Here is a 20,878-nt window from a genome sequence, read left to right as displayed (position 1 = left end):
TCAAAAGGCTACACCATACCTTGTGTACATCATATGTACTTGTTTTGCTGGTTATCTAAAGGCTACACCATACCTTGCTTACATTGTGTGTATTTGTTTTGCTGGTTATCTAATTTAAAGGCTAAACCATACCTTGTTAAAATTGCTTGTACTTGTTTTGCTGGTTATCTAAAGGCTACACCAAACCTTGTGGACATTGCCTGTACATGTTTTGCTGGTTACCTAAAGGCTACACCCTACCTTGTTTACATAGCATGTACTTGTTTTGCTGGTTATCTTAAGGCTACACAATACCTTGTTTACATGGTATGTACTTGTTTTGCTGGTTATCAAAAGGCTACACCATACCTTGTGTACATTGTATGTACTTGTTTTGCTGGTTATCTAAAGGCTACACCATACCTTGCTTACATTGTGTGTACTTGTTTTGCTGGTTATCTAATTTAAAGGCTAAACCATACCTTGTTTAAATTGCTTGTACTTGTTTTCCTGGTTATCTAAAGGCTACACCAAACCTTGTGGACATTGCCTGTACATGTTTTGCTGGTTACCTAAAGGCTACACCCTACCTTGTTTACATAGCATGTACTTGTTTTGCTGGTTATCTTAAGGCTACACAATACCTTGTTTACATCGTGTGTACTTATATTGCTGGTTAACAAAAGGCTACACCATACCTTGTTTACATCGTGTCTTCATGTTTAAATCCCAGATCACAACTGCTCCGTTAGTGGCCCCAGTTGCTAAAATGTTTTCTGAAAAATCACCAGCAACATATAAGCCTCATTTTGAGAAAATGGGGCTTAATGCATGAGTGTTAAATGTCCACACAGGCTAATCAGGTACAACACTTTTCACCTTAACTGGATTTTGGCTAAGAAGAGACTTCCTTTAAACGAAAAATACCATAAAAGCGGAAAGTGTTGTTCATGTTTGCTTGTGCCGACTGCACGGGCTAATGTGGGATGACACTTTAGGCACGTGCATTAAACCCCATTTTACCACAACAAGGCTCACGTAGAATACATTTTTACAAGAAACACATTGAAAAACAAATGTTACTTCATAATCAAAGTTTGTTTTAAAAATATGGCCAAGGCAAAGTTGTAGTGGAACGTTTGGCACCTGTTATCAAAGGGTAAACAAATTGTTCATACAGTCAAAGGCATAAAAACTTGCTGGGAACACTTACATATATCTTAAGTTCATAGAATTGTCATTTACTTTTAAACAACTTTCATGTATACTATTTTACATTAAAATGCTTTAAACTAAATATTTATTTCATAATACATGTAATTATTCTTTCGCAAAAAAATCAATCTTTATATTTCTCACACAACAAGAGCTGTCCAAAAGACAGCATGCTGCACTATTTTTACCAAACTTTGCACCAATTAATTTAGTTGAATTAATTTAACTTTTCAAGCAAGGTCTGTAATTAAGCTACCTTAACACAAAATCAAAGCACAATACCTCCATCCAAACACAAGTTATTGAGTGAAAAACATTTTTCCATTTTGAGTAACAATCACCTAGAACAAACTGGACCCAAGTTTTGTCCCGCCATTGGTCTGCATTTAAGCTACATACAAACAAAATTACAGCACAATACCTTAATCCAAACAAGTCATGATGCAGAAACACGTTTTTCCTATTTTTAGTAACATTGACCTTGATCCCAATGACCCTTAATGCAAGCCCTTGCTAGATCAGCATATAACCTACATACACTCAAAATATCACCAAAATATCTCCATCCTCACTTGAGTTATTGACCTCAAGCATTTAATATATATTTCTAGCAACAGTAATATTAAATCTTCTAGCCCCAAATGCATTTACAAACTTGGTCTACATGTCATCTGGAGGAGGCATTGCATGAAAATATATACCAGAGTACAAAAATACTTAAAATAAGCACAATGCAAGTTGCATTCTTGTCAAAGTTATGGGTTTTGTTCATAATGATTCCAAAGACATGTGTGAAGATTCAATTAAATATCTTAAGTAATTACAGAGATGTGTACTTGTAGAACGCTAACTTTTACCTGAATTTTAACTTCATGGCAAACCTTAATATGACTTTTCTAAGTACAAAGCTATAGGGTTGGTAAGTGACTTTTTATGTAAACCCCGAACACATTTGTTAAGCTTATTTCAATATCTGTAGTGGAAACACAGAAATGGAATTGTTGCACACAAACTCCTACCTGAATGTCTAAGTACAAAGTACAAAACGTTACCGTCCGTGTCATTCCATGCAATGTCAAGGATACAGTAGTTCAGATTGACTTACTGTCGATGTGATTCCATGCAAAGTTAAGGCCGCAGTAATTAAGGTTGACATACCGTCTGTGTGGTTCCAGGCAATATCAAGGGCACAGTAGTTCAGGTTGACAGGACGACCACCTCTCAGGTTGAACTTCTCTTCAAACCCATCCTCATAAACACTGTAGATCTTGAACACTGAAACAAATTCTGTTAGTTTAAATATATTTTATTTCAAACAATAGAATTGTAATACTTTGAATTAGAAACTACATTTTAAATATGTAGATGCTCAAATTGGATTAGAAAAAAACACAAGGTCCTGTTTAATATCAAGTTATCATTTTAGTATTGTTCTGAGAAAACTGGGTTTATTGCATGTGCATTCAGACTTGTCCAGGATTAGCACATGCAGCTTGCACAGGCTAATCAGGGATGACATTTTGCACTTGTATGGTATTCTTTTTTAAAAGAGAGTCTTTTCTCAGCATAAATCCAGTTTAGGCGGAAAGTATTGTCCCTGATAGCCTTTGCTGACTGTACAGGCTAAAATGGGAGTAAACTTTACGCACATGCATTGATTCCAGTTTTCCCAAAAAGAGACTCATTTATAACTATACCAACAAAAATGATAATATTTACATGATATTTTTATTATTTTTAATTTCAATAACCTTGCAATTACCGTAATTACTCTAAGTTTTCGGACACTCTAAGTTCTGGGACACACTCTATTTACAATGTAAGCAAAAATAATTATTTTTTGTGACTTAATTTTCGGACATACAGGTTTTCGGCCATAATTAATGTCTCTTAATTTTCTGACAGTATATTATACCACGCTTTGCTAGAGACTTCGTCCCTGTTTTCGCTTATCTTGCGACACTTCGATAATTGATTTTTACAACGGGATTAAGGTCATAAAACCTGGCAGATTCATGCCTGAGGGTTATAGACTATAATATTCGCGTAATTGGGTAAATAATTATGTATACAGTAGAAAGTAATGGATTCACACAAAAGCATCCTATTAAGGAAGCTGAATGTTTTCTGTTTTTATGTTATTGTTCTATATCATTTCAGGCAAGAGTTAGAAAAGCTGTGAAGTTGAATTTATTTTTTTAAGCAGAAAAAGACGATTTAATCAATAATGACATGAAAATTATTGAACCTCGATTTATTGCATTTATTTCAATATGATAATAATTTTCAGACACCTTAATTTGTGTCTCTAACTTTTCGGACACCAGTAATTTTTTAATATAAATTTTTCATATCAAAATTTTTAGACACGAAAAAAATAAAATATTTTTAAGTGTCTGAATACTTAGAGTAATTACTGTAATACTAGTCACAAAAAATTACCTTTTACAAGTACAGACCATTAGACTCAAATTGTATATAATACTCTTACTACACCAAAATATCCCTACTGTATAACATGTGTATATCACAAAATATTTCTATATAAGTTTATTTACTTAAAAAAGCACAGTAATACCGTTGTAAAATCTGAAGAACAAATATTACAGAAATGCTACAGATATTATGTCCATGATGGGGGAATGGTTTGGTCATTCAAGAAATGAAATAGTAATATGTAATCACTGAAAATAAATTATATTTTAAGTTTCATGAAAAAAATATGTAAAAAAAACATTAATATGCGTCATTAATGTAATTATAACCATTAAAGATGGTCTAAACAAAAGAGTGATTGGGTGCCCTTGGGATATTTGCCAATTACAAACAAAAGATAGCAAAAAGGCATTAATCCTTAGCTCTCAGATAAGTGCTTGGACACATTTGTGTCGCTTGGACACATTTGTTGTCCCTTCAAACTTAAAATCAAATTTAAGACCTTTCTTACTTGATTCAAGTTTTACAGCATTCATTTCAAACTCATTTCCAAGCCTTATATACTGATGAACAGCAAACAGCATAAACCCTGAACAGCCTGTGAGAAACTCTCAAGCTGTTTTGGTTTTATGCTGGTTGCATATAGCTATTATCACTTTGTGTCTGAGAGGGTAAGAGTAAAAAAAAAAAATGTGTTTATGTAACCTGATCGGCCTCCCACAACTACTTGGGTAGCATCCCTGTTCTGGGCCATTGTGCTGATGTTACCACCACAATCAATGGACATCGTCTGGGGGTTAGATGGCGACACTGCAATCAGACCACAGGATGGAACTGTCAAAGCACTTACATTAGAATTTAGAGATTCATTTGCATTTATCTAAATACTTAAAAGAAGAATGTTTACAAGCAAAATGTTTAGCTGTGTGAGAATTGCACGTGGTGAGTGAGTGTTATAAGAGCTTCTGTTTTTTCACCTTTGGAGGCACCTCAGAAAGGGTATTTTAAGTCAAAAGGGTAATTCCATTTTTGTTGACAAGCATGACAACAGGTTTATATATAATTATATTTTGTCATAAAACATTGATACACAATTTGCTATACAATTTGAGCAGGGGAATCCGGCCGAATTTCGGCCCTAAATGAGCCCTTAAAATCACTGCACATTATCATAAGCATTGTATATTTTAAAGAGACCTATTCATGGAATTTTTTTTTTTTTTCAAATCAACAGTCAGAGATTCCCAGCAACGGCTAAATTTTTATCTAAACTATACTTAATATAGAACATTTGTAAAATAATTTAATATTATTTAAAACTTGCTAAAGTGCTTGCTAAAGATGAGTAGTGGGTATGGTGTCAACCTAGTGATCAGGTCACAGATTCAATCCCAAGGAAACAGAATATAGTGTGTTTCTATAAGCCTTTAATAATAATAATGTTTTCCATGCAGTCAAGCATATTAAATAGGTCTAAACTAAAAAAACAAGAAGTTTAAGAGTAAAGCTGGAAATCCAAGCTGGGATCTCTGAGCTCGGCACCATTGTGTTATCACATAACCACAGTTGCCCTCATGCATAGATGTAACCCAAGAAGGTTTTTTAAGTTATTTAGCATATGTGTAAGACTTCAAAAGTACCTCTGTCATGCACCATCTTTGAAACATGAGACATGGTTTGCTGCATGTTTGTGACATGTGTTGATTGATGTAGAAAAAATGCCTATCACATCACTTCATTCTCTCAATCTGTGGTGAGCTGTTTGCAGACAGATGATGTGAAAGCTGTGAACACATTATTATAAGACAATCATTATCCCTTAACAGCCAGCTCATATGATCATACTTTTACTTAATCTACAATGACATTTACTTTTACTGCCCATATAGCAATTGATCATAGTAGGTCAGAACCTAGAGCTGACTAATGAACAATTTTTTATCAGTTTAATGCAGATGTCATTACATGCAGGGCTATTAAGTATCTATAACTTGCAAGAATTAGATCATACAAAGGTAAACTATAAAATATAATTAATTGTGTATGTATGTATGATAATTTCTTATAGTTTGTATTAAGGTGAATACCTATTTCTGGTGTATTGCTGATAGTGCTCTGACTTGATTCCTTTAGTCTGCAAAAATAATACAATAAGCATAAAATATTTTCATACTTCCATCAATGATAAGTCAGTTGTTATTTAAATTAAATTGGATTTTGATAATGTAAATAAATAACTTTCGGCATTTTGGGGTTTTATTATGTAACTCACAATTTTTGGAACAGCTGAACTGTGAAATGCTCTCTTTATTTGGTCATTAATAGAATATCCTGAACCAATTATTTTAACTGGGCTTAATATTATGTGAAACTTACAAGAAAACAATTGGGAACTTCATACCAGGGCTTAGTGCAGCATCCATTCTTTCATAACAATACACATTAAGCTTCATTCACTTTGAACAAAGAGCATGAAGTGTATAAAAAAGAACAATGCAGGAATGTAGTTTTTCTTCGCTTTTAGAAAAATGACATGTGTACAAGTGTGAATTAAAGCCTAAAATGCATGCTTAGTATGACTTGAGCATTGCATTAGATGTTCACATATAAAATGACAATAATCGGATATAAATTATAGAAATTTTGAGATACACTGGTAATGTACTGATTATTGTACTTATAATACTTCTGTTAATACCCTTCCGAAATTTAATTTATTTCCTTCTGGCAAACTGCAAATGCAAAGTGAAACTGGAACTTGGAAGAAAGTTAGAAGCATTCCACATTATCAATAGAACGTTGAAAAATATTTGTATGATTAAATCTAAACAAAAACATTAACTCTAATTACCAGGCTGCACAATAACATGAACTTATCGGTTGACACTGAGATATATTATGATTTAACCTTTCGACTATCCGATATTGGTACGAAACAAAATGGTACGCCACATAATGGACTGGTTAAACAAATATCAATTTGTATAGACGATTGAACAAAACCAGTCTTAAAAAAGCGCTTACTCGATGACATCCGGTTGAAAAAAAATGTTTTAAAAATTTCCTTTATTTAAATTTTTAGTTGGATTTTAGGAGAAAAATGGATTTCATTCCATTCAGTCAGAACAGCGCTAACATGTCGAAATCTAGCACACCCCATTCGAATTTGAAGAACTCCCACAACAACTCCAAATCGTCGAATTTGTCTTTCGGAAGCCCAGCAAGTTTGCCAGTGTTTGGTTCGCCTGCAGTCGCCTTCGGTAGCCCTGCTTTTCAGACAGGTGGGTCGCCGTATCAGAGAACGCCCAGTCCTAGGCATCACAAACCACAGTACACACCACGGGGGCAAGGAAACTATGGTAGTGGGGGTGTAGGTAGCAATAACAGAAACTATGGACAGGGTCAGGGTTACCAGCAGAACTATTCTCAATCAAATCATAACATGTCGCCAAACTACAGTCCGAGACACAGTGGTCCACAGAAATTTTCCCCTTATAGTCCAAAAGATTTCCAACGCCAGATGTCTGAACCTTCATTCAAAACACCTCAGCAATATTCTCCTAACTATGGACGTGGTTATGGAAGGAAATCCTTTAATAAAACATTTGGACAGGTAAGAAGTGTTCAGTATATAATTCTCTTTGCTACAAGTTGGTATCTTTTCCCCTTCTTGTGATATTTAAGAGTATCTGACCAACCATAAATTGTTATCTGTCAGGATATTTACTGAATAATTGCAATTTAGTGATAATTAGTTTATTTTTTATATTTAACATGATTGAGAACAATTTTGGTCACTTTTTAAGTCACTTTTTTCATTTTAATATAATAAGAAGTTTAAATTAAACCTTATAAACAAACAATTTAAAAAACTATACATACATAAATGTAAATCATTGTATTTTTACAGACACCAAGGTTTGATCGTAATTGTAATCCAGGCGGAAGTATAAACATTGAAGATTATTATTGCCCAAGTATGGTAGGCGACCCATGGCAAAATCTTGTACCAGTTCTTGCGCAGAGATAGTCCAAATAATTGTCCAATCGTAACATAACAATACATGTGCATCCATCATATGCAATTTGGGAAAATTCAGTTTGGCGACTTATGAATCAGAACTTAATTTTGCGGATTTACATGTACAAGGAAGTGAACATTTTTATGATAAGGCATGCATGTCTTATGGATAAGAGGTCATCAACAAAGACGGAATCATTTAAAAGATAAAACTGGCAGCAAAGTCCATTGATCTTCAAAATATTCAGGGAACTGTGGGCATGCTACATAAATCTCTGGGATTTAAACATTATCAAGGAGAACAAGTTTTATTATATATTTTTTATTAACACTGCTGTTACATTTGTCTGTAAATGCTTATTACCTATTGTGTAATATTATTTGTAATTGTGGAAATTGTGTGTTTTTAATTTTGTTATCAATAATTATTTTATAATAACCCTGTTGTTGGTCAGAGATGTCATTTTGTAACATAAATAAATGTGTGATTTGCTTTTTATCATGGTTAAAATAATTATTTGGAGAGCAAGTTTGCATATCTCCAAGTAAAAATGAATAATGTTGTCAGATGCTGATGAGTAATTGTACTGATTCATTCAAAGTTGTTTACTATTTAATTACCAAAATGGTGATTAAATTCAGGCAAATAAATCTTGCAAAATATGTTGTTAATTAATTTCTCAAATTGTAAAACTATGTTTACTTCAATTTATGCTTTCAGGGGGTTTTTTTGGCCCGTTTTTATAGCCAAAATTCGGCTATGTTCCCAATCCCAAAAAGTATACTTTTTTCCCAAAATGTGGCAAAAATTCCCAATTTCCAAAAAAATAAAAATAAAATTATTAGCCGGATTTTTTTCGAAAAAATCTCGGCTTATAGATTGATGTTGTCGGGCGGGCGGGCGGGGGGGCGGGGGGGGCGGGCGGCGTGCTCGAAAATGTTAAAGTTCTTATTTCATGGTATAACTTTGGTATGCTTGGACCTAGAGTCTTCAAACTTGACATGAAGGTTGGCCAGGATTAACAGATGACCACTGGTCATTTCAAGGTCATTCATTTGAAGGTCAAGGTCACTGTGACCTTCAATATAAAAAATGTTAAAGTTGTTATAACTTTGGTATGCTTGGACCTAGAGTCTTGAAACTTGACATGAAGGTTGGCCATAACTAGTTAGTAACCACTGGTCATTTCAAGGTCATTCATTTGAAGGTCAAGGTCACTGTGACCTTGAATGTAAAAATGTTAAAGTTCTTATTTCATGGTATAACTTTGGTATGCTTGGACCTAGAGTCTTCAAACTTGACATGAAGGTTGGCCAGGATTAACAGATGACCACTGGTCATTTCAAGGTCATTCATTTGAAGGTCAAGGTCACTGTGACCTTCAATATAAAAAATGTTAAAGTTGTTATAACTTTGGTATGCTTGGACCTAGAGTCTTGAAACTTGACATGAAGGTTGGCCATAACTAGTTAGTAACCACTGGTCATTTCAAGGTCATTCATTTGAAGGTCAAGGTCACTGTGACCTTGAATGTAAAAATGTTAAAGTTCTTATTTCATGGTATAACTTTGGTATGCTTGGACCTAGAGTCTTCAAACTTGACATGAAGGTTGGCCAGGATTAACAGATGACCACTGGTCATTTCAAGGTCATTCATTTGAAGGTGAAGGTCACTGTGACCTTCAATATAAAAATGTTAAAGTTGTTATAACTTTGGTATGCTTGGACCTAGAGTCTTGAAACTTGACATGAAGGTTGGCCAGAACTAGTAAGTAACCACTGGACATTTCAAGGTCATTCATTTGAAGGTCAAGGTCACTGTGACCTTGAATGTAAAAATGTTAAAGTTGTTATAACTTTGGTATGCTTGGACCTAGAGTTAGAGTCTTGAAACTTGACATGAAGGTTGGCCAGAACTAGTAAGTAACCACTGGACATTTCAAGGTCATTCATTTGAAGGTCAAGGTCACTGTGACCTTGAATGTAAAAATGTTAAAGTTCTTATTTCATGTTATAACTTTGGTATGCTTGTACCTAGAGTCTTCAAACTTGAAATAAAGATTGGCCAGTACTAGAAGATGACCACTGGTCATTTCAATGTCATTCATTTGAAGGTCAAGGTCACTGTGACCTTAAATGTTAAAATGTTAAAATTGTTATAACTTTGGTATGCTTGGACATAGAGTCTTCAAACTTGACATGAAGGTTTGCAAGCACACTTAGATGACCACTGGTCATTTCAAGGTCATTCATTCTAAGGTCAAGGTCACTGTGACCTTGAATGTAAAAATGTTAAAGTTCTTATAACTTTGGTAGGTAAAAATGTTAAAGTTCTTATTCCATGTTATAACTTTGGTATGCTTGTACCTAGAGTCTTCAAACTTGACATAAAGGTTGGCCAGTACTAGAAGATCACCACTGCTCATTTCAATGTCATTCATTTGAAGGTCAAGGTCAATGTGACCTTCAATGTTAAAATGTTAAAATTGTTATAACTTTGGTATGCTTGGACCTAGAATCTCAAACTTGACGTAAAGGTTTGCAAGCACACTTAGATGACCACTGGTCATTTCAAGGTCATTCATTTCAATGTCATTCATTTGAAGGTCAAGGTCACTGTGAACTTAAATGTTAAAATGTTAAAATTGTTGTAACTTTGGTATGCTTGGACCTAGAATCTCAAACTTGACGTAAAGGTTTGCAAGCACACTTAGATGACCACTGGTCATTTCAAGGTCATTCATTTGAAGGTCGAGGTCACTGTGACCTTGGATGTAAATATGTTAAAGTTGTTAATACTTTGGTATGCTTAGACCTAGAGTCTTCAAACTTGATATGAAGGTTGGCCAGAACTAGTAGATGACCACTGGTCATTTTAAGGTCAAGGTCACCGTGACCTTGAATGTAAAAATGTTAAAAAATAAAAAAATTGAGATCAAACTTTCCTAATTGTCAATTCAAGTTCATATTTGTGACCTTAAATGTTATTGTTGTTCATGTATATGCATGCATTCAAAACATAACACAAGGTTTGCTCATGCCTTGAAAAGTACTTACATTTCATTTTGACCTTTGAACAATATTTCAGTAATTTAAGTATTGCATTGACAAAAACACGAAAGGTACTTTCCTGTCATTTAAATCAAAAATCCGGCTTCAATGCGGTCATCTCCGACCGCGGAACTCTTGTTTTTTTTAGAAAGAAGTGTCTAATGAGTTTTTGAGTATTTTATCTCAATTTTAATTCAATTACATGTAACAAAGTATTATATGATTATATTCTTTTAATTTGAATGATTAAAAAGAATTATATCAAATTAAGTATTTCCCTTATCTGTGGACTTTTCTTGTGGAAAAAAGGCTAATGAATTTATTTTCCCAATTTCATGAAAATGCCGATAAAATTCCCAATTCCAAAGCCATGGGCTATCTTCCCAAAAAGTGGGAAAAAAACCTGGCGTTGCTGAGACCAACTTCTGGTATATTCCAATAATATTAATTGCCAAATTAGGTTATCTTCAGTGGAAAATTTGACAAATGTATTTGAGCTGTGCACAGCCACTGTGAAAAAAAAGCATAAAGTGTTGTCCCAGAATAGCCTGTGTGGACTGCATGGGCTAATCTTGGATGACGCTTTATGCATTAAACCCCCTTTTCACAGATCACGCCACACAACCCATATGTAAACGTGTATTTTAATTTCCCCTATAAATCCAGTATTGCTGGCTTGTTCAAGGATTCATGAATGGCCCAAATTACAAAGTTTTCTTCAGAATTTAAGTGTCAGAAAATGATTCCATAGACTATTTGCTTTTGATGACAATATCTTTCAGTATGTTGTGACTGTTGTCTCAAAATATACCACTCAGATACATGGTTTCTTAAATTCTTTGAGATTATTTTGTTATTTCTAAGTAAACAGAGAAAGATTTTTAAGTAAAATCGACTGATGTCTCACATTAGGGATTTTTGTAATAGTAGCAGTGACATTCCTTTATTTCCTTTGAAATGAATATTACTTATGTCTCTACAAACAGAGGAAAAATTAAATTTGTACTTTTTACTGCAAGTGTTACAGTTCCTGCTTTCTGAAAACCAGACTTCTTGGGTTCAAGAGACTTAAAACACCACAGGTTTTGATAAATGCATTGTTTTTCAGTATTAGTATGTTTCAGAAACATTTATCACTTGATAATGATTGATATGGACAAAAATCAAATCAACGTTACACACTGCTGATGACTTCTTTGCAAATCGCGTTTTGCAATTTATGATGAATCATGATAACATAGGTTTAAAACCAGGTAATCAAAAATTGCTATAACATAGCATTTTTCATTTTCATACTATTTTTATACAAAAAAATTATTTGTACACGTGTTCATTTAAGTTACAAATACTATAAATTTTACATTATAATTGACCAATAATGAAGTTTTTTTAAGTGTTTTTAGCTCTACTGGCCGAAGGCCTGAAGAGCGTATGTCATGGCGTGGTTTCCGTCGTCCGTGCGTGTGTTAGACTTTTTAGCTCATCTATTTTTTGAAAAAAAATTATGAGCTATTGTCATCACCTTGGCGTCGGCGTCGGCGTTGGCGTTGGCGTCGGCGTCGGCGTCCGGTTAAGTTTTGCGTTTAGGTCCACTTTTCTCAGAAAGTATCAATGCTATTGCATTCAAACTTGGTACACTTACTTACTATCATGAGGGGACTGGGCAGGCAAAGTTAGATAACTCTGGCGTGCATTTTGACACAATTATGTGCCCTTTTTATACTTAAAAAATTGAAAATTTTGGTTAAGTTTTGCGTTTAGTTCCACTTTTCTCAGTGAGTATCAATGCTATTGCATTCAAACTTGGTACACTTACTTACTATCATGAGGGGACTGGGCAGGCAAAGTTAGATAACTCTGGCATGCATTTTGACAGAATTATGTGCCCTTTTTATACTTAGAAAATTGACAATTTTGGTTAAGTTTTGTGTTTAGGTCCATTTTATTCCTTAAGCATCAAAGCTATTGCTTTCATACTTGCAACACTTACTAACTATCATAAGGGGACTGTGCAGGCAAAGTAATGTAACTCTGACTGGCATTTTGACAGAATTATGTGCCCTTTTTATACTTAGAAAATTGAAAATTTGATTAAGTTTTGTGTTTAGGTCCACTTTATTCCTACAGTATCAAAGCTATTGCTTTCATACTTGCAAGATTTATGAACTATCATAAGGGGACGGTGCAGGCAAAGTTATGTAGCTCTGACTGGCATTTGGACGGAATTATGGGCCCTTTATACTTAGAAAATTTAAAATTTGGTTAAGATTTATGTTTTGGTCCACTTTACCCCTAAAGTATCATAGATATTGCTTTCATACTTGGAACACTCACAAACTATCATAAGGGTACAGTAAAAGGACAAGTTGCATAACTCTGGTTGTCATTGTTATGGAATTATGGCCCTTTTTTGACTTAGTAACTTTTAATATATGGTTAAATTTTGTGTTTCGATCCACTCGAAGTATCAAGGCTATTGCTTTCAAACTTCAAATACTTACATGCTATCATGAGGTTACTGTACCTGGCAACTTGAATTTTACTTTGACCTTTGAATGACCTTGACTCTCAAGGTCAAATTATTAAATTTTGCTAAAATTGCCATAACTTCTTTATTTATGATTAGATTTGATTGATACTTTGATGAAACTACTCTTACCTGACATACCACAATAGACTTCACCCAAACCATCCCCCGTGCCCTCCCCCCCTCCCCCTCCCCCCCCCTATTTTTTTTTTTTTTTTTTTTAAGATCATCTCACAAATGACCACCACACCCTCACACTATACCCCCCCCACCCCCCCCCACCCCCCCCACCCCAATTTTTTTTTTTTTTTTTTTTTTTTTTTTTTAAGATCATCTCACAAATTATCACCACACCCTCACACTATACCCCCCCCCATTTTTTTTTTTAAACGGTTATGTTTGAAATATCGTCCAACCATCGCACCCAAACCCCCCCCCCCCCCCCCCCCCCCCCGATTTTTTTTTTTTTTTTTTTTTTTCGCTTTTTTGGAAGATAATGTAATAAATGTCCACAACCCCACACTATACACCCTTCTTCACTCCACTCCTCCCTCCTTTGTGATTGAAAATGAGAGTCCCTTCACCTTTAAAAAGAAAATAGATGAGCGGTCTGCACCCGCAAGGCGGTGCTCTTGTTATTGTTTATGCGATAACATCCACAGTTTTCATCCGATTCTTTTCAAACTTGTTCAGTGTCTTTATATTAATGAGGACTCGAACCCTATGGAAAATGGGTTACATCAGAGTAAAAAGTCCAGAATTATTTCCCCTTGAATTTGAGAAAATAGTGAAATAAGGCCTGTTTACGCAATAAAGTCCACAGTTTTCATCCAATCATTTCCCAACTTGCACAGTGTCTTTATCTGAATGATAAGTCAAACCCTATTGAAAATGAGCAATATCGGAGTTATAAGTCCAGAATTATCTCCCCTTGAATTTTAGAGAAAAAAAAATAATCAGTTTTTTTATGTGAGTAAGTCCATAATTTTCATCCAATTCTTGGCAAACTTGCACAGTGTCTTTGTATCAATGAGGACTCAAACCTTTTTTTTTAAAGAGCAATATCGAAGCAATAAGTCCAGAATGACTTCCCTTGAATATGAGAAAATTTTGAAATCCCGCTTGTTTACACAATTATTTCCACAGTTTTCATCCAATTATTTCCAAATTTGCACTGTATATTTATATCAACGAGGACTTGGACCCTATTGAATATGAGCAGTATCGGAGAAATACGTACACAATAATCTCCCCTTGAATTTGAGAAAATTCTCCTTGTTTGCGCGATAAAGTACACAGTTTCCATCTTATTTTTCCCAAACTTGCACAGTGTTTATAGCAGTAGAGTGATTAAGGCCCTCATGGGCCTCTTGTTTTTATTAATTATATTGTGATATTATATTCTTAAAAATGAGTTATGACATCATATGTATGATTCTATTGATGGTTAGCAAATTTCTGTTATGTTTATAAATAATTATTATTGTATATGACATGTACAATGTATATGCAAGATTGTCACAAAGGTAGTTACATTGTATTTCACACAAACAAATTAACTATGAATTAATATGGACAATTTCAAATGAAACTTGTATTTAAACAATTTTAATTCATTTAACTATTGAACATAAAGACCGAAAATAAATTTAACAGTATTACGCATGATTACAAACTGTTGTCCCTTAGCTACATTCCTGACATTATCATAGGACACCCAGTTTGATGCAGAATTTGACTTGGATCAACTTTGTTTTTATAGCTTCTTTTGTCTATTTGCAGAAAATTCCCAGCAATCCTGCATGAATGAATGAACTTCATACAGTGCTAAACCATGCTGTGCATGGTCTAACGGGCTAGATCATCTTTGTCATGTTCCATATGTGACTGACATGGGGTTAATTTAGTAGGGATTGTGATATGTTAGTTCTTGTTCATTTTAAACTGAAACATTATGATGAGGAGCTTTGTTGAAGGTATTTTACCACGTGGGCATGTAGTTTTATTTTGTGAAATATAAAATGACTAAAAATATTAATTGTATTAAGGTTTGTCAATTGAGGTACTATTTGTCTGGTGTTTTGGGGGGTTTAAACATATTTATTAAAGAATGTGTTTTAATTTACCAGCATCTAAAGTTAAGGAAAAAAGTAACAATACAAATATACAATCATTCTCTAAACAGTATTGTATAGGATACTGATACAATTGTTATGCTTATTAGCTCGACTATTATATATGAAATATATATAGTGGAGCTATCCTACTCATCCCGGCGTGAGCGTCTGCGCTAGCGTGCAAATGTTAAAGTTTTCGTACTACCCTTAATATTTTCTCTGTCCCTTGAAATATTGCTTTCATATTTTGCATACTTGTTTACCAACATGACCCCAACCTATAAACAAGAGCAGACAACTCTATCAAGCATTTTGTCATAATTATTGCCCCTTTTATACTTAGAATATACATATTATTGATAAATCTATGTTAAAGTTTGCGTACTACCCCAAATATTTCCTATATTCTTTGACATATTGCTTTTATATGTTGCATACTTGTTTACCAACATGACCCAAACCTATAAACAAAAGCAGACCACAGTATCAAGCATTTTTACATAATTATGGCCCCTTTCACACTTAGATAATTGAACATTTTGCTTAAATTGCCATAACTTCTTTATTTATGATCACATTTGATTACTTTGACATAACAGCACTTACCAGAATACCACAATGGATTCCACCCAAACTATACCCCATGCCCCTACCCAGAATCCCTTCCCCCCACAATTTTATTTTTTTTTAAACATCTAATAAATTACCACATCCCACATTATACCCCCCTCTCACCCCCTTCAAAACGGGATGTATTATACTTTCACCCTTGGTGGGTGGCGGGCGGGCGGCGTCCACAGCAGTGTCCTCTCTAATTCAAATAGTTTTCATCTGATCTTAACCAAACTTGGTCAGAAGTTGTATCTAGAAATATCTAGGTTAAGTTCGAATATGGGTCATGCCATGTAAAAAACTAGGTCATGTGGTCACTTTCAAGGATTAAGCATGGTGTCTGCTCTCTAATTTTATTAGTTTTCATCCAATCTTCACCAAGTTTTGTCAGAAGTTGTATCTAGACAATAATTATATCTAGACTAGGTCAAGTTTGAATATGGGTCATGCCGGGTCAAAAACTAGGTCACAGGGTCACTTAGTGCATTTAAAGGATTAAGCATGTTGTCCACTCTCTAATTGAAGTAGTTTTCACCAAATTTGGTCAGAAGTTGTGTCTTAATGATCTCTAGGTCGAGTTTTATATGGGTCATGCCGGGTTAAAAACTTGGTCACAAGGTCACTTAGTGCATTTAAGCATTTAGCATGGTGTCCGCTCTCTAATTAAAGTAGTTTTCATCCGATCTTACCAAACTTGGTCAGAAGTTGTATCTAGACAATATATAGGTCAAGTTCTAATATGGGTCATGCTAGGTAAAAAACTAGGTCACGGGGTCACTTAGTGCATTTCAAGGATTAAGCATGGTGTCCGCTCTCTAAATGATAAGGGTGTCACGGTACTCCGTTGGAGGGTATATCGTAATTGTCTCCCTGGGTACGGTTCACGATACGCCTCCGAGTCCATACGGTACGGTATTTTCCATGACGCATTTCAAGGGAAGTAACTAATTCGCCCAAAAAAATGGCGGAAGTTGAATATAAATCTCCTCTAGTGAGCTTCCAATAAAAAAATATGGAAGCATTTTATGTTATCAATTAGAAAGTTGTAGGCGTTTATTTCGTATAAACATTTGTTTTATATCACGACTTTAGTTGCTACTAATTTCCTCAGCATGAGCTGTAATTTTGTGATTCCTCCGAGAATTTCGCAAATTCTTATAAACCATTAAAATTAAATTTCGATCACTCAAAAATGTGCTGTATCGCCTACGTCACGAAAAAAGGTGCAATATTTTACTAGTTCTAAGAATTGCGCTTTGAGTTTTTTTACGGCACAAGCAAATATTGCCAGTACGACTAGTTGGTAAACACGGTTTATTTTTAAGTTAAATAATCTATCGAAGTAAAAGAATCATAAAGCAGTCCGTATTTTGTAAACATATGCATAGTTTCATGTTTAATCAAAGTATTAGATTTGTAAACAATAACAACTAATTGTCAATTCGTGTACTTTCATGACATTATATGGTATTTTGTATATTGTATGACATATATGTAGAGGTCTTTAAATAAAATTGAAAAATGGTTTGTATGTTGTTTCCATCTGACAATTCGTATTGCGATACGTATTGTATCGTACACACTGTACCGCGATACGTATCGTAAGGTGAGCGTTACGATGACACCCTTAATAATTTAAGTACTTTTCATCTGTTCTTCACCAAATTTGGTCAGAAGTTGTATCTGAATGATATTAAGTTCAAATATGGGTCATGCCGGGTCAAAAACTAGGTCATGAGGTCACTTAGTGCGTTTCAAGCATTTAGCATGGTGTCTGCTTTCTAATTTGAGTAGTTTTCATCTGATCTTCACCAAATTTGGTCAATAGTTGTGTCTAGAGGATGTCTAGGTCAAGTTCAAATATCTGCTGCTTAATTTACAAAAATATCATTTTGCAACTCAAATGGTTATCAAGTTAACCAAAACCTTCAAACGGGCGTATCTTGTGACAGTTTGGCACTCTTGTTAAAAAAGCTTTGCAGTTATGCATTAATGGCAAATTCTTGCAAAACCCATAGATCTTTAAGATGATCATTGCAATAAATTTGAGTATGTTTAATAAATGAAAATTAAAGAAATCGTGTATTTATGTATTTGCATATTTTATTAAAATTACCAAAATTATTATAACAACAGATTGAAATCTTTTCAATTTTTTTAAAGTATAATACACACATTCTCCACACACCACAAATAAATGTATACTTTAGAATCATATTTTGCTATAAATAGTTGTGGCTGTCAGTCTGTTTTATAATACAGTATTATTATGAGGTGTTACATGTAGCACTAAATGTGAATGATTCAAACAACTATTTTTCAAATTGGCACATTACATTATTTTTGTTGTAACTGATTAAATTAATGTTCTATGTTACTAATTACTTATAACCTATGTACATGTACTATAAACACCTGATTATTTCTTGACAATTGCAGTATCTCACAATAATTAACATAAATGCTGCATAACTTAGAACAATGATAGTTGCAAAATTTCATACATCAATATTTTCAAGACTTAAATGCAAACAAAAGCATATATTTCAATTAATTTACTGGTAAATGAAAATGTATTCCCCCCCCCCCCAGTTTTCTTACTGAATCTGGACACTTAACATAACAAGGCACTCAATAATGTGTTGAACTGCATATACCCAATGATGAAGGAATCAATAAGGCCAGTCATAGAAAGGTAAAGAAACATTAAGCTCTTATTTCAGGTGAAAAATATTTACTCTTATTTCAGGTGAAAAATATTTACCAGATCATGAAAGACCCAAAGTAGCTTTATGCATGGTTGTTTATTGATAAGCAACTCTTCCTGAATGTGACATTGATGAATTGATATATTAAAACTATTTATGAAATAGCAATTAATTAATGAGCGTTCAGTTGACTCTTAAGGGCTCATAATGAACTTGTTATTTCAAAGCATTTCTCACAAATGTAAGCACTTTCTAAGTAAACATGTCAAATTTGTCTTTCAAAAAATAGGATGCACAAAAAACAGATGGAACAAATACAAACACTATCTGCCCTTAACTGTACAATTAATTTTTCAACACATACACATTATCTGAAGTGAACATGGTTCCCACAAATGTATTTTAATGAAACAAGCTATTTGACTTCAACTTCTTCGTTAAGACTGGTTTCTTTGAAGATGCCATCCAATCAGGAAGCTTGCGTTTTGTTCCTGCTGACTGGTCCTGAGATGCTGTTTGGGAACCAGTGAGGAATGGGTTAACAGACGACACTTGCAATTCAGTCTTGATTTGGCTCTCCTTAAAAGGAAATACAATGAAGGACATTTAGTCTCCCTGAAAGTTGGCAAGTCTTCGGACAAAGCCAGTAAAATTGCGTAAGATTCATGAAAGAGGCATGAGGAAATGAAGCTATCACTTGTCATCAATAATTAATGAAAAACTTGTATTCCGTACACAGGAAAACTCTCCATGGAGTATTGGTTATTTGTAAGCTTTTGCTTCCCGAGGTCTTGGTTTTTCCACAACAGGCACATTTCTTTGTCATTCATTGTTATAATACTTATTAAAAACTATTTAAAATTAAGTTGTTTTTTTAAAGTAAATTAACTAAATGTCATTTTGTCAAAAATATGTTAACAAATCACTAAATTGGTGGTTGACTATTGGTTTAACATGAATGATTAACACAAGCAACTGACTACAGATCTTAAAGGTTGGGGACTAACTTTTTAATAACCCTTAATTTCTTATCAATATGCTGTACCCACAACAAACTTATGCCTTGAAAGATGTACAGTGCCAATTTAACCCTTTTCCAGATTTATTATGAAGATAAGAAACTTAAGCGGCCACATCCTCAGCATAACCCTACTCTCCATATTTGCCAGTCCATACCTCTAACAGCTGTGATTGTTGAGGGGAAGTACTAAGGTCCCCCTGACTCCCCTCCAGGTAGAGTTCTTCATCCTGTTTCCCCCTACTGTCCATAATGAAAGTTCTTACCTCTATCTCTAGCTGTGACTGTTGAGGGGAAGTACTAAGGTCCCCCAGACTCCCCTCCAGGTAGAGTTCTTCATCTGGTTTCTCCCCTCTGTCCATACTGACAGTTCTAACCTCTATCTCTAGCTGTGATTGTTGAGGGCAAGTACTAATGTCACCCTGACTTCCCTCCAGGTAGAGTTCTCTATCCAGTTTCCCCCTTCTGTCCATACTGACAGTTTTTACCTCTAACTCTAGCCGTTCCTGTACAGGGAAAGTACTAAGGTCCCCCAGACTCCTCTTCAGGTAGAGTTATTCATCCAGTTTCTCCCCTCTGTCCATACTGACAGTTCTTACCTCTAACTCTAGCTGTGACTGTTGAGGGGAAGTATTAAGGTCGCCCTGACTCCCCTTCAGGTAGAGTAATTTATCCGGTTTCCCCCCTCTGTCCATACTGACAGTTCTTACCTCTAACTCTAGCTGTGACTGTTGAGGGGAGGTACAGAGGTCCCCCTGACTTCCCTCCAGGTAGAGCTCCCTAACCTCTGTTTCCTCCCATCTGTCCATACTGCCAGTACTAACCTCGATCTCTAGCTGTGACTGTTGAAGGGAGGTTCTGAGGTCCCCCTGACTTCCCTCCAGATAGAGTTCCCCTTTCCCTGTTTCCCCTCTCTGTCCGTACTGACGGACCAGTAAGGCTATAACAAGTCTGATGTGGTTGTACTCTATGTACTCTGGAAGCTGGTCTTTGATCTTAGTCATACTGGAGATCTCTGTTGAAATAAGTATATTAATTAATTTAATGGGTACATTTCAATATTTCTGTTGATATTTTATGCTAAAAGCCCCTTAAAATAAGTGTAGTTGACTTCAAAATCAACAGGTTTCTTGTTTTCTGAGAGGAAACCATTATACCAATTTAGATAATGGTAGGGATGGGACCAAATATTC

The 20,878-nt window shown here is 34.7% G+C and overlaps 3 protein-coding genes across 11 annotated transcripts in view; 1 reads left to right on the top strand and 2 right to left on the bottom strand.

Annotated features, from left to right (window-relative positions):
• LOC127861411 (GATOR complex protein WDR24-like) overlaps positions 1 to 6,625 on the bottom strand; it is a 78,639-nt gene extending 72,014 nt beyond the window's left edge. For 2 of the 4 annotated variants that reach the window (XM_052399872.1, XM_052399876.1), the window contains exons 1-6: positions 6,482 to 6,625; positions 5,718 to 5,764; positions 5,271 to 5,414; positions 4,336 to 4,440; positions 2,353 to 2,469; positions 678 to 755 (exon numbers count right to left, since the gene is read on the bottom strand). In XM_052399872.1, the coding sequence (XP_052255832.1) occupies positions 678 to 755; positions 2,353 to 2,469; positions 4,336 to 4,440; positions 5,271 to 5,316 (346 nt within the window). In that variant the 5' untranslated portion in view covers positions 5,317 to 5,414; positions 5,718 to 5,764; positions 6,482 to 6,625. Of the gene's footprint in view, positions 1 to 677; positions 756 to 2,352; positions 2,470 to 4,335; positions 4,441 to 5,270; positions 5,415 to 5,717; positions 5,765 to 6,328; positions 6,381 to 6,481 lie in introns of those variants that run through there. The other 2 variants (XM_052399873.1, XM_052399875.1) reach the window with 2 other exon arrangements.
• Positions 6,626 to 6,638: 13 nt separating this feature from the next.
• Positions 6,639 to 17,484, top strand: LOC127861410 (M-phase-specific PLK1-interacting protein-like). 2 transcript variants are annotated; one of them, XM_052399871.1, is made up of 2 exons: positions 6,639 to 7,243; positions 15,013 to 17,484. In XM_052399871.1, exons 1-2 carry the CDS (start codon positions 6,731 to 6,733, stop codon positions 15,034 to 15,036), a joined length of 537 nt encoding a protein of 178 aa, XP_052255831.1. In that variant the 5' UTR covers positions 6,639 to 6,730; the 3' UTR covers positions 15,037 to 17,484. The 2 variants fall into 2 exon arrangements, with proteins under 2 accessions (XP_052255831.1, XP_052255830.1); XM_052399870.1 differs by lacking the exon at positions 15,013 to 17,484 and adding an exon at positions 7,541 to 8,314.
• A 560-nt stretch (positions 17,485 to 18,044) lies between these two features.
• Positions 18,045 to 20,878, bottom strand: part of LOC127861409 (bifunctional 3'-5' exonuclease/ATP-dependent helicase WRN-like) — a 73,273-nt gene continuing 70,439 nt past the window's right edge. For all 5 annotated transcript variants that reach the window (XM_052399866.1, XM_052399867.1, XM_052399869.1 and 2 more), the window contains exons 25-26: positions 20,510 to 20,700; positions 18,045 to 19,246 (exon numbers count right to left, since the gene is read on the bottom strand). In XM_052399866.1, coding sequence (XP_052255826.1) covers positions 19,070 to 19,246; positions 20,510 to 20,700 — 368 coding nt within the window. In that variant the 3' untranslated portion in view covers positions 18,045 to 19,069. The remainder of the gene's footprint in view (positions 19,247 to 20,509; positions 20,701 to 20,878) is intronic.

The sequence above is a fragment of the Dreissena polymorpha genome, chromosome 16 (assembly GCF_020536995.1).
Source record: "Dreissena polymorpha isolate Duluth1 chromosome 16, UMN_Dpol_1.0, whole genome shotgun sequence".
NCBI classification, from domain to species: domain Eukaryota; kingdom Metazoa; phylum Mollusca; class Bivalvia; order Myida; family Dreissenidae; genus Dreissena; species Dreissena polymorpha.
This window is presented reverse-complemented; position numbering and strand designations above follow the sequence as displayed.